The sequence below is a fragment of the Malaya genurostris genome, chromosome 1 (assembly GCF_030247185.1).
Source record: "Malaya genurostris strain Urasoe2022 chromosome 1, Malgen_1.1, whole genome shotgun sequence".
NCBI classification, from domain to species: domain Eukaryota; kingdom Metazoa; phylum Arthropoda; class Insecta; order Diptera; family Culicidae; genus Malaya; species Malaya genurostris.
The window spans coordinates 2,723,850-2,740,643 of record NC_080570.1 but is presented as its reverse complement, the minus strand read 5'-3'; the positions used below and the strand labels follow the sequence as shown (position 1 = coordinate 2,740,643).

At 40.6% G+C, this 16,794-nt stretch overlaps 1 protein-coding gene across 1 annotated transcript; it reads left to right on the top strand.

Moving 5' to 3' along the window:
* Nucleotides 1–154: 154 nt before the first annotated feature.
* LOC131429777 (BTB/POZ domain-containing protein 7) lies at nucleotides 155–15,026 on the top strand. Its single transcript, XM_058594122.1, has 3 exons — nucleotides 155–890; nucleotides 7,788–10,719; nucleotides 10,783–15,026. Exons 2-3 carry the CDS (start codon nucleotides 7,819–7,821, stop codon nucleotides 11,023–11,025), a joined length of 3,144 nt encoding a protein of 1,047 aa, XP_058450105.1. The 5' UTR covers nucleotides 155–890; nucleotides 7,788–7,818; the 3' UTR covers nucleotides 11,026–15,026.
* Nucleotides 15,027–16,794: the final 1,768 nt, after the last annotated feature.

Here is a 16,794-nt window from a genome sequence, read left to right as displayed (position 1 = left end):
CGAGCACGGGAACTGTTGGTGATCCCTGTTGAAAATTGAGCTGTCATTATTCACTTACCTCAGCCACCCAAACACACGCATACACCCAGCCACAGATGCGACCGAAAGAGAAAACTTTTTTTGTATCAGTATGCTGCTCTCTTTTCAAGTCGTGTCAAAAAACTTGAAAATAAAATTTTCTCAGGTGGATGCGGAGGTGAAGTTTTTCGCGAAAGTAGTTTTTGGAGTGTTCATACCTGGCTTAAAGTTGGTGTAATCAGTGCGTGAATTAACCGGCCGTACGGTGTGATTGAAGTTTGCAACATTTGGATTGGGGCAGGCAGTGGAATTTCGGATTTCCAGTAGGTCCACTTTTGCACTGCCCTCATCGGTTTTCGACATTAAGGTGGCTCCCTTTCGGTGTATTTGTATGCTGCATAGCACTAGGCTACCGAAGAGCGCTAGTGCTCTGGTTACTAGATGGTTGAATGTGCTTCCACCGAGCAGCATAAGCAGCAAGTGTGTGTGTTATTACGGTTTCACAAAACGCAAGAGTGCCATCGTTGGGTATGGTAAAATGTAAACATGGCCGAATGACATGAGCTCCAGAAGACGGAAATAAAATTTTCCTAGGTGCAGAAAAATATTTCAAAGTGTTGAAGAAACAGGTACCGAAGGAAGTATACAAAACAACGGCCAGCTACGGATCGTTTTTTCGCCCGGAATCAAAACTGAAGTACGGCAAGTGGTGAATATTGTGCAATATTGTTACCGCAGAGCGAAGCAGTACCGTTCCATGGTGTTCTTTTTCCGATAGTGAATTTCAGTAGCAGTAGCAAACCGATGAGAGATTAGCATCCGATCAGGTCTTGTGACATATCCGCAAAAAATGGTCATTCATTCGTGTTTTGGTAAGTGATTTCTATATAAATCGGCGAAATTAAATCATTTTTCCATCGTTTCAACCTTAACGGGCGTGGGTGAAATCGTTTCCTCTATAGTTCATCTGAAAGATTAGCCAGGTTTATTCGCCCTCCCACATTAAATTTGCACTTTCTCCTTTGGCTTCGGTTTGATTTTACTCGGTCTGTCTCATTTCATCATGGGGCTGCCTCCGAAAACCTTTCACGCACATTCCGATCGAAACTATTGATTGGATTAGAATTGCTTCAGTTACGAACATTCGCCAAACTTTGCCAATTGTAAACAACGGTTCGTTTTAAGCAGGGAAGTTTGCAAATAGGGCAAAACTTTTGTATCGAAGGGAAACGTTTCGCAAACTCAATCTGAAATGATACTGCTGAGAGAGTGGTAGATGATATAAAAATCGGAGTGAATCTTAGTTAAGTTTCTCGGAAACTGTTCAAATCGTTTCAACGAATTTGCGCTTTGAAAAAACTGGAACATCCATTTTTTTTAAATGTTTTGGATTGAGGTTTATTTTGAGTCAACAAAGCATCATTATAACATTACATTACATTACATTTACAGAGGGACGTTGTTTGCACAGATCTTACCTCCACTTTCAATATAATCAACCACGACAACACAACTGCTAAATTCGAAAGATTTGGCTTCGGTTCAAACATACTTCATTGGCTACAGTCATACCTAAGAAATCGTCGTTTAGCCATTAAAATTGGCGATGACTTTTCCGAAGAGTTTCTCGCATCATCAGCGGAGTTCAGCAGGGAAGCCATCTCGAATCGTTACAATTTTTAATGTACTTCAACGATGTCAATTTTGCTCTGGAATATCCTCCCTAAATTGTAACTGTATTAATACGTTTCGTAACGTATATAACTGATGAAAAGTATCGCTCCCTAACACCTGTACCTCATAAAACGTATCAGCTTTAATTATGAAAAGTAACGTTTAAGGAACGTCTTTGATTGTCGAAGTTGCTTTAAAAATAGAGTACTGAATCGAAAATGCTGTGCGGCCCCCAGAAAAACAATAAACGAATAAGACATGTGTTAGAACATATTTAATCTTTGTCAAGAAATTGATTTATTATGAGCCTCCTTTTCGGACGACTTCATGGGAAACTTGTCTCTTTGGTAGATATTCAAATCGAATTGGTAATCAATTCCAGGTGTCAGAAGGCTAGCTTGAAATCATTTAGTGCCTTATAGTCTATATCAAGCACTTCCAACCAAATCGATTTGGAATGCATGCCATTTTCTGATTAAAAATCAATTCAAAAGAAGTCGATTTTTTGTCGGTTTCCGAAGTCTAATCAAAACCCTAGGCAATCACAAATAATTGATCGTTGTGTTACCTGGTTTGGGTTCAACTTCTTTTTTTTTTTATTCATGAAATGTTTTTATTTTGGCTCATTGATCTTATTGGAGGAAAGGCGTTTTCAAGCGAACGAAGAAGTGCCCAAGAACCCACGACGCAATATAACTTTACATCATTTCAGCTTTAAAAATTCACGTAAAAGAATTAATTAAACGCAACGGAGTTACACATGTTTTTACAAGCTATTATAAAGCTGGAAAGGACGGTTATTAGATTCTTATAGGATCTGACAGGTGAACCAGAAATTGCACATTATTAAAGTAGCTATAATGCAAATATCTACTTTATCGATGGTAACAATTTCAAGATCACTACTAATGTTGTTTATGGCGTTTTATTTTTATAATTTTGGATATTTATTTGGATTTGAACCCATAAACCGTGGTTCTCTGGTTTCGTAGTTAGAATCTTTCACCTGGGACCTCGACATGTTTTGTTCGCAGATAAGAATCTTACTTTATCTCTTATAACATTATAGTCTTTTCATAATTTTACATACTATTTGTATATGTTACCAAAGCATAACACTGCACAATGTTAACAGTGTTTTTTTCGAATATTTCGATGTAAATAAATGACAAATTTTCCTTGGTACTCCATTTTACTTCTGTATTACCGACACATATTAGTAAATAAAGGTAAACTTAAACTAGTTTAAATCATAGAACTACTCCACCTTTTATCAATACCAATACATTAATTTAATGCAGCTATTCAATATCCTTGCACTGTTATTATTAAAGTTTCGTTGTTTCAAAATATAGCATTGAATGTCGATATATAGCACGGCGGAAGGTTGTTGTAAGATAATGCTTAGTTACACTTTAAAAGCAAATTTAATGCACATTGCTTTGAAGTCTGTAGGATTAGTGTAATTATACATTAACAATGTAAAAATAGAGTAGTAAATGTGCAGTGATATAATGCATATGGCTACTTGGGTGGTTCGCTATTCACGCTTCTGTCCATTGGTTCGGTGTTACTGTTGTTGGAGTACAGGCGTTAGGTGCGTTGTAAGCTGCAGCTGACATATGTAGGAGAATGTTTCATTGTTGCTGTTGGCTGTCACAGATGTACTGGGGTTGGTGTGAATGAAGCACCATTGTCCCTTGCTGTAGTTGTCTTTTCCATTTTATCACATGGCTTACCGTAGTGAACAGTTTTTTTGGCAATATTGGCATGTAACCATCTGATTGTCGTAGGTAAAAAGTGATTTACATGGAATGCGTAACTAACGTAATTGTAACAACATTAATTAATTTGTATGAAACCAGAAAACCGTTTAAGTTTGGCCCAGCAATTTTGTCACATATACCAGGTATACCGACATGAAGTAAGCGTTAAGATACAAATGTGTCGATAATAAACATTGTTTGTTTGGTTGGTATGACATCTGCCAAACATATTTAATATATATCTAACATATTCATTGAACAAACATCATATTTTGTATCGTGTTAAAAATGTCGAATTTGCTGAAAGCATCAGCATCATTTCCAGAGCTGCACTAAAGGTTTCAAACGGTACAGAGGCGATGATATTGATGTGAGAAAAGAAAAATGTGGTAGACCATCAACAAATTTTTTTTCAATCAAATCGGGGCCTTTTTTAAGTTTTTCAATTGAAATGAAAATGTTTTTCAGTTGAAAGAAAATGTAATTGAAATGTAACTTGAAATAAAATATCGCATATCAATATTAAACCATGATTCGAGATGATTTTAGAGACGTTTAAATACTATTGTTAACAAATATCCAAGAGTTTTACTAAAAGCAGTAATTTAAACTCTACATCATCTCAATTTCATCATCAATATTTTCAAACTTTTAAGACTCCACTTAACCATTTCCTATTTAGCTCATTTTCTGACCTCGACAAACTGAGTCGACTCAAATCGGTTTTCAGAGTGATAACGTAGCCTTTGAACACGAGAAAAGCATAAAAAAGACGGTTTAACAATTTGAAATAAAAAATGGTTCAAGTGGGAAGTTTCCCCAATTGTTAGGAGATTTGAGTTGTACAAAACTCTTACAGAGGGGGGGGGGGGGTCACTTTTCACTTCTTACAAGGGAATGAATTCAGTGATTCGGTCAGGAGTAAATACACTCTAAGATCGGGAAAGGTTTGAATGTACCTAAATTTCTCTAACTTTGACACAGCAGATGTCACTTTCCTTGTTTTTTTCTTACTCTAACTTTATCACTCTCAGGACAGAACTATGATTAATAAAGTGCTGAATATAGTTCTCAAAGGACCAACAACTGCTTATATTCCTCCGCAAATTGCAATTATTATGACAGAACGGATACTGCCGCTCACTGATCTGTGGAAGAAATGAAACATACTAATCAAATCTCCCATGGTTGTGCTTGCAATGTAACACATGGATCAATAAGTCCCGAGACTAAAGCAGAGATGGCGCTCGTAGTAAACCAGTAACCACGTCTTTCTAGAGTACTAACCTTTTCTTGAAACGGGTCCAAATTTTAAGTCGATCCGACCAGAAACAGCTGAGTTATCAAGGTTGGAGTAAAGTCGTTTTGTAGTTTGTTTAAAAAATTGAAAAAACCGAGTTTCGTGTTTTGATAAAAATTGTTTTTTAATGGGTAAAAACAATGTACAAGCGAAACAATGGATTGAAAAATGTTATCCGGACTCTTGTCCATAGAAAGCAACGATTTGTCGGTGGTTCGCCGAGTTTAAACGTAGTCGTACCGACACAAATGACGCGGAACGCTCGGGTAGACCTGTGGAAGCCGTTACACCGGAAAATGTGGGTGAAGTGACAAAAATTATAATGAAAGATCGTAAAGTGTAGCTCCGTGAGATTGCTGAGATGACACAGATTTACTATCCTTCATGAAGTGTATTTACTATCCTTCATGAAAAATTGAGCATGAAAAAGGTTTTTTCCAAGTGGATGCCGCGATTACTTTCGATGGAACAAAAACACCCTGCCACAAGTCGATGTAAACAATGGCGAAATTGAACGAATTGGGCTTTGATCTGCTTCCCCACCCCCCATACTCGCCAGATTTAGCCCCCAGTGACTACTGGCTCTTTGCTGATCTTAAAAAAATGCTCCAGGGAAAAAGATTTGGCTCAAATGAGGAGGTCATCGCTGAAACTGAAGCTTATTTTGAAGCGAAAGATAATTTTTTTTTATAAACATGGTATTGAAAAATTGGAAAAACGTTGGAACCATTGTATCACCCTAAAAGGTGATTATGTTGATGAATAAAAAAAATTTTGCAAAAAAAAATGTTGTTTCCATTGTTAGTCTAGGGACTTATTGATCCATGTGTTATATTATTTTAATATTTCTGTTTCCCCTGTCCTTTGGCTCAGTGAAGGGGAATGGAATCATGTCCTCTTTGTCACCTCTGGGAGCCGCAAACAGCGTGTAACAAAATCGACCAAAGTCTGCACACCTAGTAGTTTGATTGCATGTTACAAGTAGCTCTCTCTTAGATTGCGTACGAAGAATGCTTTATACTTCCTCTGACATTTGTTATTTCCACTCAGTTCCTCACTAGTGCTACACTCACTCATCAATCATATCATTCATATCCCACTATGCGGATGCAAAAAATATCGTATCTTTCGCTGCAAATTGCTTACCATAACCGGAATTTGCCACTTGGGTTACATGCTGGAGGGTTTTCTTCTTCGTTACTAGTGTTTATTTGGGAACCATAGCCAAGTTCGTTCGGTATTAAAAAAAAGTTTGGAGCCTTATAACCCACACCCTCGGCCAGAGGAGCCCATAAAGGGATAAAAAAAATTATTTACTTAATGAGAACCGTTTTACAAAAAATCACTAATTTCTGTTCTATTCATAAGGGCTGACTAGAAGTAAATCAGTACGCATCAAAGAACTATGATTAGAGATTTAATAACTTCAACAATTCCACCAATGCTTGCTTTACAGTACTTTTATTAAAACCTCAAAGGCAATGAAAAGGCAATACACACTTTTTTTCAGACATTCTTCGATGTAACTTTGGGATGTCACCGTCGCAAATGTGTCTTAATGGTGTCGTTTTGCGGCCACAACTGCAAATCGCTTGCCTAATCCAGTTTGACGTATGCTTCGTCATCGACCAAAGTGCAGTTCTAGTGTTTTGTTCAAACATGATCGCACAAGAGCCTTACACGTTTTTTTGGTCAAGAATTCTGCTTCATGTACCGGCTTTGTTCAACTTGTATGTTTCCCTGGTAAGGATGTTTCGCACCGCAGTAAGGCCGGGCTGCAACACATCACTTTGCTGCGCAGCTAACGATCCCTGATTCCAGTTTTTTCGTAGGTACGCCGATTTCTTTCACCACTCAGGGTTTCCTTGTAGGTTTTGTACACTCAACAAACGGTTGTTCTCGGTATTTTAAGAACTTTAGCCGATGATTTTCCAGATGTTCGCGAAAGTTCCATTTGACGACTGCTTAGATCAAACTTGCATCAATTGTTCTCTATAGAATCGTCAACGAAAAAAAAAACTGCGAATGATTATCGATTCCCAACACCAGAAGGGTGTACCAATTTATCATTTCGAGCAACTCTGTTGCACAACTCATCTAAGGTCATCGTTGTTTGTTTAGCGTGCTCGGAAGATATCGACAGATATTCGACCAGCAAAACAAAACAGCCCTAGTGCCACTTTTCGATTCGGAACTTGACCTTCAGTTCCGAGGAACTGCGCAGTCAATGGTGTGTAATGGTTCGAAGGATCCGTCCTGGTCGGAGCAGTCATAAATAAAAAAAATTGCCTCCAAACCCGCTAATTATTTCGCAATTGTTGCTCTCCTCTTGGACTGTTTCCTTCGTTTTTCAGTACGAATCGAAATTATGAAATCAGTATGGCCCAGTTCCCTACATTATTGACGTGCGAATCCGCTTCCCGTTCCGCTCGTTCGTTGCCTTACACACTCACACATAACCAGCAGAGCAGGCGAATGAAAGTAACTCAGCAAGAAGGATTGGTAAGACGAATGCCACCAAATTGTGATGCGCGTGATGTGCCTATGCCTGGCAGCTGTTGCCGGGTGAAGTGGAAGTGAAAATCCCATCCTTGGATTTCGTCCTCTTTCTGTGCTGCATTCCGTCTCCTCTGCCAGCGTCGTCCCGAGCTGCCGGATTTTTTTGTCCACATAATGAGTGCATGAAAGTGCAACCGCAATGCTCACACTGAGTGATAGAACTATTGGGAATACTTTTTTTTGCGCGCTTCCACTTCTCTGTCCCATCCATGTTCAGTCCGGTTTACCTTGGTCTATATTTCCATGGATTGATTGTTTGTCCTTGGTAACGTTTTTTTTTCAGCGCAATGGGAGATTTCAACCCGTTCCGATGGTTGACGAATGAGAAACATTAGTTTGGTTTGCGAATGTTTCCGATTTCTGTACACGTTTCCGACAAACGACGGGCGGAAGCAGCATTTTTTGTTGTTGTTTGTTTACCCTTGTACTGCCCTGTCCTCATTCCTGTATGTTAAATTTTTCCTTTCCAGATCAATCGCTAGCCGCAGCAGCCGCTAGAAAATGAATCTCGGTCTATGGGGATGCTTGGTGCCCTGTGGACTGCAATACTGGTGCGAGAGTAAAAGCGATACATGCATAACGGAAATGGGGGCGACGGCATCGACTGATTGTCCCGGTGCCGCTGGTGGTCACAGTAGTGGTGTTGGAGGAGGAGGTGGTGGTGGTGGTGGTATTCCGGGTTTGACCGGATCTATAACGACAGCTGCTGGTGCTACAACCACGACACCGCTTACCTCAGCTGCCGGTGGAATTGGAGTTGGAGGTGGAGGAGGAGGAGGAGGAGGAGGAGGAGCGTATGGTCCAATGGGACTCGGTGGCGGTGGAGTTATCGTTCGCGAACGTCGGAAGAAGGTCACCGGATTTGCTACGCTAAAAAAGAAACTCATTCGACGGCGCCGTTCGTCGAAGGCATGCGATCATGGCCGAGTTTTGCGGGATTTTGTGTCCAGCTGGAGTCCGATGGAACTGTCCGCTCTGCTGGAAGAATACGAGTCACTGGCGGCACTCAAGGATCTCTCGGTACAAGCCGAGCTGGCGCGACCACCGGCCACCACGTTCAAACAGGATCTCGCCAGTTTGTACGATTACAAACACTGCACCGACTGTGATTTGGTGTTTCGGGGAACAGTCTTCCCGGTGCACCGTGCACTACTGTCCGCACGTTGTCCTTACTTCCGAGATTTGCTGGCCGGCTGTCCCGGTTACGGAGCACGCATTTGTCTAGAACTTCGCTCCTCGCCGGTCGACGTTCCAATGTTTTCGTCTCTACTAAGATATCTGTATACAGGAGATTTATGTACACACGATCCGACCATAGATGTAAGTCTGCTACGTAGATTAGGGGAAGATTTCGGCACGCCAAATCCGCTGGAAAATGATCTGCGTTACCTGCTCGAGACGGGTGACTACGCAGATGCCGCCATAGTGTTCACCTCCGAAGGTGGCGACTACCATCGGCCGGATTCCGGCAGTTCGGAGTACGGTTTCCGGCCCAAGTTGGAGTTACCTTGCCACAAAGCAATTCTCAGCGCACGATCGCCCTTCTTCAAAAATATGATCCAGCGACGGACGCGGAACGTCAACGAGGAACATCAGCTGCACGGAACGGATCGTTCTCTGCATGTTCCCACGAGAATCGTTCTGGATGAAACGGTTATTCCGAAACGGTATGCTCGAGTGTTGCTTCATGCCATTTACCTAGACACGGTCGATCTTTCGTTGATCCTGCGTGGCAATGGGTGTGGTAGCGGAGCCGGAAGTCTTGGTGAAGTGCAGGCTCTCACACACACTGGTCGAGCTCGACCGTCCCCGCTGGAGGAAGCGATGGAACTATACCAGATCGGTCGATTTCTTGAGTTGGATATTCTGGCCCAAGGTTGCGAGGATTTGATATTGGAGTGGCTTACCCTTGACACTCTAGCCACGGTACTTCGTTGGGGCGGTCAACCGCACGGTTCGGCCTGGGTTTATCGTCAGGCTTGCCATTACTTGCGGGAAGAGTTCTCCGCTATCGTAGGATCACCGGTGCTCTTTCAACTGGACAAATCACAGTTGATCGAAGCACTGCAAAACAATTTTCTTCAAGCATCGGAGCTGGAAGTACTGCAGGCTGTGCTGAAGTGGGGCGAACAGGAGCTCATCCGACGGATGGAGGATCGGGAACCGAACCTGCTGAGTCACACAGCCCACTCGGTAACGAGAAAAGGGATCAAAAAGAGGGATTTGAGTGATGTAGAGTTGCGAGAGATTCTGTCGGAACTGTTGCCCCATGTTCGTATGGACCACGTGCTGCCCCCAAGCAACGAGATACTGAACCAGGCAATCCGACGAGGACTGGTGAGTACACCGCCTTCGCATATGATCGGAGACGATCGCGAAAGTTTGAGAATCAATGCGTGGATTCGGGGAGGTAAAAACCATGGGCTGTTCGTGCGACCGAGGCTGTTCATGCCGTACTACGAAGAGGTCAAGGTATTACTGGAGGACCATATCGCATCGCAGCAGGTCGAATTGTTGCGAATGCGAAGATCACGCCACATGCCGGATATCCCGGATACTCTGTATATGGTGTCCCGATTGAATAGCAATGTTAGCGGGAACATGGGCGTTGGTGGTACATCCGGTGTGGATATTGTAGCTGCTGCGGCCGCGTCAATACCGGCTCCGGATGCAACCACAATGGAAGCCATGCAAAAGAGGGAACAAAAACTGCGACAGTCACCAAGCTGTCAACGAGCACTCACCCTGCCGCTGTCCAGTCGTCACGAAATCAATCGTCAAATTAGACTACGTGTGGTTAGGGAATTCAACTTTCCGGATGAGGTGTCCGACCTACTGGAAAACTCTAGCTGTTACTGTTTGGACGCGGATAGTTCCACGGCGAAATCGAAGGAGAACGATATTCACGCGAGTAATCAATCACTGGATGATGACACAACTCCACCGCCCTCACCGGCACTGCCAAGCGATGTTATTACGCAAAACGTAAGCTGTTTCGGACGCAACATGACATTCCCACGACTACAACCTCAACCACCATCTCAGGCAATTTCACACGGTTCTGGCGGAACCGGCGGGGGTTTACACGTCACTCAGGGTGGCCTACATGGACCAAGTTCGAGTATGCTCGGAACTCACCGGCGTCACGATTTACCTTCACTGATTCCCGGTGGGGATGTCGTGGCTTACCGGCTTTCAGCACCCGCCGGTGATCATTCGATTGAAGGTGGTGCCTGTTCCGAAGGGCATCTGTCCGATATCATGCCGGACGTTGCCATGGCAACGGCTTCTCTCGGACAGCTTCAACTGGGCGACATGCCTGAAAGTCTGCATCTGGATCTGGGTGACGGCCCAAGTCATATGATAGGGGCAGCAGCTGCCATGGGTTTGCACAATCTGCCGGTAAGTTGTTTTGGAAGATATATTTGTTTTTGTCTTATGATATTCATTTTTTTTTTGTTGTAGCATCATCGAATAGCGACTCCGTCGCCAAGCAATTTCCACCACTACATGACCCGTGGTCATTCATCGTCACAGTCCGGATCGCTGGGTGTGGTGGGAGCCGACGGACGGGGCGCCTCCGGATCGTCACTGGGATCACAACAGCAATCGTCTGCTTACACGGCACGTTCCAACTCACCGTACACGCTTCATCGGGCCAGTCCGGGCCTGCCGCATAGCTCCTACCATACCGGCCCTCGGTTATAGAGACGGCTGCAAGTATTTCCCGATAGGCGTCAGCTGTTCAGTATGCCTTTCTAAATCGTGGTAAGGGCGTTCCCTGGGCGTTGTGATGCACGGACAGAACGAGCGAGCAAACAGCGAGCGATGTGTACATTCTTGAGTGAGTATGTTATGATTTAGTTAAACGAATTAACTAAATTAAAGCGTGTCGTAGAGGATAACGTGAAATACAAACTAATACACAGTAAAAAGTATAATGAATTACAACAAATGCATAGATATTCGAATTAGAAGTTAAGTATTTCATTAATTATTAACAATCCACAGCAGAAAAGAATATATAAGAAAGTAAGAGAAAAAAAAACAGTGTAGAACACACACACAGAGAGAGCAAAAGGAATATAAGAAAAATTACTCGAACAATTTTATATTTCACAGCATGAGGGGCAGAGTAGAAATGGGATTACACGGAACCTACGACGAACAAGCTAACAGCAACTCTTGTTTAGTGGTTCAATCGAGAATTTTCATCGGTTTCCGGTGCAGAATGCAGCATGAATGAAAGTGAAACAGACTAAATTGAATTGTACTTTTCCAGTATGTGTAGGCGGTGCCTTTTATTTATTTCCCGGTAATTTTAGAAAAGCCTGCGTTTCTATGATCGTATTAGAGTAATGTTTTATGGCTATTTATTTATCTCCTTGTCCATGTTTTGTTTTATTACTTGTTTAAGGATTTGCTTTGAGTTTCAGTATGTATTTACTAGTGTTTATTATCTTTATTTTTATTTCGTCGAGAATAAAACCTACGTTTTTTTTAAATTGGTTAATTTTGTCGCCGTTTTGTTCCAACTCTGAAGCAATGAGTGGAATGTAGAAACTAAAAGTGTAATCATTCCTCATGATTTCGAATGTTCGTAACCGCAAACAAGTCGTATCGTATTTAAATGACTATATTATAATTCGAGTAAAAACGTCAACAACCTCTCGGCCGAAAGCGATCGACGAGTCAGAAAAGCGAAAGCGTATATATCGTAGAGGACCACTGGCCTTTAGCAAACTTTGTAATCGCAATCCATCTATAGAACAAGGCATTTCCATTGCGTACAGTTTGAAGTAATATTAGTTTGCGTTTGTGTTGGAAATTAAGTTTAAATGTATTGTGCAATGAATCTCGTTTTCGGACCCATTTAGGAATACACTTGTGAGATATGGCAGGATATAGAGTTTGTAAACTGTAAGTTCTATTCTTCAACTGCTGATCATATTATTATTTTCAGATGAATTACTGTCCGGGAGAGCCAGATGATGGCAAACACACTGCTGTTCTTCATCAAGTCAAATTTTATCTATACAGGAATTAGTGGTTTTCAATAGTTTCTACAAAACGAAGGCCTTTGCTTATTAACTCCTTACAGTCTCTGATGCGGGGAATTATTTAATTGAGAAAAACATGACAATTTCGTGTTGTTATTTGAACGTGCTTAGCTGTCACTTGTGCATGGATTTTTATCACTTAGAGGCCCATAACAATATTGCTTCAGCATTTGTTAGAGAAGAACTGTTTGTCTACTGAACGAAAGTCTTCCCAGAAGTAGTTTGTTAGTCGAACGACGTCCCAAAGAAATGATATTTTCCAACATGGGTTTACTGCCATTCTACGCATAGCTGTCCCATTTGCTATGGGTTTTCCTATGTACTAGGCAGAGCTAATAAAAGTAAATTTCATTGACTCAAAATAGACTGAAATTACGAGACATAAATGCCACTCTCAGCTCCGCTTGCAAATTATGAGAACAAGTTCCGTGTCCAGGGAACGATATAAAAATTGTGTTTTCTTTCATTTACCGTTCCTGTCATTTTTGATTTTCAATGAAAATCATACACTGTGTAGTTTCGATATCCAACCGAAGTTTCTAGAATCGATAATAACAGAAAATGACAGAGAACGACTCACAATGATTTTCTGGGGTGTAATTACTTCGGTTTATCATATTGTAGTAACACTCGATCGGAATACAGAATACAAATTATTATATTTGATCGAAATATTCCTATTCGTTCGTAGTACATAATATGAGTGGTAACGTTGGCATTGATACTCTCGTTTGTTGCTCTGAGAGACGAAAATGCTTCGTATCTCGGTTCGTTTGTTTTGGATGCGATCATATACGAATGAGACGTGAAGTAAAAAAACGGATATGAGAATGTTGGGTTGAATTCTTTCATTGAGAATGTGAAACAACTTTGAGCTCTGATAAAGCAAAGTCTTGGCATTACATTCCTTTTATGGAATTTGGCCTTTCTGTTTCAACAAACTTCGCTGCCAATTCATAGCGTACAGGACACTAAGAATCCTTCCTTGAGCTCTGATACTATGCACAATTATGCGCAGAACGGCAGTATAAAACTTAAAATTCTGCATTGAAAACTTCTTCTGAAACCCCAGCAGATATGAAATATAGATTACTATGAAATTTAAAAACGAGAGTTTATCGTTACTGTTCAAAACTATCGTTCGCTATAAGAGAACCTTTGACACGGACTCGTAGAGTGACTGCGTTTGATGTTATTTTCAATTTCAGTACTTGCGGTTTACTAATATTTCCTAAAAACCATTAAAATACGCCTATCTTCGAATTTGGCGAAAAGTTTAAATAGTTGATACTAAAATGGGTGCGATTAAAAAAAATCTCATTTCTAGTCGTTATGCAAGCTTAGTGCTATAACACGTCATTTTGATTGTATTTCATAATGTCGCTATTTTGTTTTATTCACTTCATTCCATTTTTTTGTTTCACTATTTTATTTTATCCACTTCATTCTTCGAATTGGAACCAATTCTGGTGCTGCAGAACCGATTGACGGTCAGATCTGTGTTTCGATTTTATATTTCATCAACATCATTATTAAACGATTCGTAAAGCGTCTTGCCTAATTGTATGTAAATCCCACATGATCAAGACAAATATTATTCGCCACGCTCAATGAGTCAAGCTTGTCACTTTATTATTATTTGCGAAAAATCTATGTTGTTAAACGCTCAAATGGAAGTTACTTGCGCAGACTTTTTCACTACGCTCAACTAGATCAACCACCTTTTCACCATTGCAAAATTGAACCGAGTTGAGTTCGATTTTAATGTTCTATGATTGATCTTTTAGTCTTATCTTCAAAATTGAAGTCTATTCGTTTTGGTCGGCGGTTTAATTTTTAGAGTCGGTCAAGGATCTTTCTAAAATCTATTCACCATCAACATTCAGTAGTTCGTTACAGTTTACAAACTATATATTCTAACTCTCATTCGACAAGACAAAGCAATGTTATACGTTCCTTAGTGATATTGTTTTATTTTATCATGAAACCTTCGGTTAAACAAAATTGTCGTCAATCGCTGGATTGAATCAAACACAGAACAAACAAACAAAAAAAACGGATCACGTGAGTGAGCAATGAATTAAAAAAAGAAGAAAAAACCAAGCAAAGCGCTGCCACCTTCAACGCATTTTTCTCTAAAAATAGAAAAAAAAACAAAAATCGGTTGCAACAAATCAAGAGATAAAAGTCAGCTCCCAGATTCGGCAGAATAGAGATCGAATACATTAAGTAGAAACAGTCTACACGATATACAACAACAAGGCGAAACCTAACCTCTTAGTAAAGGAAAAAAAAAATATTTATTTAATAAAGGCAATGCACACCTGTCAGCGACCGTCAGTATCCGCACGAAAACGTATTTTTCGGTCGATCAGAATAATGGAAGACGCAGATCGGAAGAAATCGAATACACAGTTTAATTACCATAATAAAAAAGAAACAGAAAATATTATAATTAATAATAAATGATAATGAAAAGCGAACAAGTAAAGCATATGAGAGAAATAAAAGATAAACAAACAGACAAAACATAAGAGCGACATTAGATAACATCCGATCGGAAGAAGTAGACAGTAAACAATATATGAATTGAAGTCGAAAGGATTAAGGTGAAAATATCAGAAATAAAAGATTATTTTGAAAATTAAATTCATCTACTTTTTGTTTCCCTGACAGCTGATTATGATTGGTTTAGTGACACAGTCACTACTTCCAGTGATTCTGGAATCATAACGAAATCTCAGAAATGTCTTGAACACTTTCAACAAACTTTCTTTCAAATGCGCCGTTCTATATTCATGCTAAAGACTGCTGTTGAATTTCATCCGGATCCGAACTCCGGTTTCAGAATTACCAACCCAATTCTGATGTTTTTGTATGGAAAAATTGAACTCGATCGAGATACTAAATTTCGAAATCCAATTCGATGGTTTCACTGGTTCATTATTGTACATTGGTTGCAGACAACGGTTTCGTCGATTCCAGTGTGTTGATTGTTGTTAGGTCTCATCTCCGAAACACTGGGGTTGATGGGACGTTCTCATTGCCAGCGAATGAAAGGGGAGCAGCGGTTTGCTAGTCACGCCCTCGTCCATTGGTTCAGTGACACTGTTGTTTCCGGAATCATCGTTACTTTTTGTTCAGGCGTTGGGTGTGTTTTTAGTTGCAGCTGGCGTACCTTGTTTTACATGAGATACTGATGGTTTCGTTGAGAATAATGTTTCATTGTTGTTTATGGCTGTCACAGACGTAACTGGGGTTGTTTGGGGTTGGTGTGAAGGAAGCACCATTGTCCTTTGCTGTAGTTGTCTTTTCCATTTTATCACATGGCTTACCGTAGTGCACAGTTTTTTTTTGTTATATCGGCATGTACCCATCTGATTGTCGTAGGTACAAAGTGATTTACACGGAATCTTTGTATCCTGGCCGAAAATCACATAAGAAGGTATAGCCTTCTTCAAGCGCATGCGTAACAAACGTAGGCCATTTAGAATACCGGGGGAAAAGTTCTTCCACACTGCTTTTTCGATGTTACGAATCTTTCCGTACTGGGACATAGTTCTGCAAATGTACTGATCGTTAACCGATGCGGGTTGATCATGCACAAACACTTCTATAGCATTATTTTTCTAATGCTTTCATGGCCCACGTAGTGCCATTATTTACTTAATGTTTTCATGGCCCACGTAGTGCTCATTGTTATTGTCTTTAGTGAATTGAATCTATAGAAGATGAATTTGCATCAAACTCTATAGAACTATATGAACTTGCTTCTCAAGCAAACCTTTAAATTCTCCTATCGCAGGTCGAATTATGCACTGTCTGAAGTCAACAATAATTGTATTTTTTCGTAGTGGCATTTTTCATTTCGTTCACTCATTTCGAAATCGTTCTATTGTTCACTACACAATACTGTACTCGGTTTCTGCCGTCCCGAACGTAAGCGGTTTTATTTTATCGACTGACTTGGATGAGATATGAAAGCGAACTGAACTAATTGCTAAGCACTCTTTACGAAATTGTACGTAAATTACACAATTTGTTTAATTCATTTGTAGCAAATGCACCTGCTTTAAATCGAGGTGCATTTGCGTTCGCCAGCCCGATTTAAATCAACAACGACGGTATTTATTCGCATTGAAGGTGATCCTTTTTGTTCGTTTGGTTCAGTCATTAGGACATTAGGTGACCAAATCGAATCAACTTTTCCATACAAACGTTCGCCCAAAAAATAGTTCGTTTTCAGTGCAGCACTAATGGGACCCCTGCATTGTTCTTTGTTTCGTAAGTGGTTTATTTTGTTGACAGTCTCGGACGCGGTATGAAAGCAAACTGATCTTTTATCGATCCATCTTTCTCCATTGTTCGCTAAGTAGAGACACTTGAAATTTATTTTGATCTGGAGAAGCATGATTAT

What these genes read in the sequence shown, in the direction of transcription:
- LOC131429777 (XM_058594122.1), top strand. Translation starts at nt 7,819, where the DNA reads ATGAATCTCGGTCTATGGGGATGCTTGGTGCCCTGTGGACTGCAATAC. An exon ending in TGGGTTTGCACAATCTGCCG is followed by an intron (nt 10,720 to 10,782) that starts GTAAGTTGTTTT and finishes TTTTTGTTGTAG; the next exon opens with CATCATCGAATAGCGACTCC.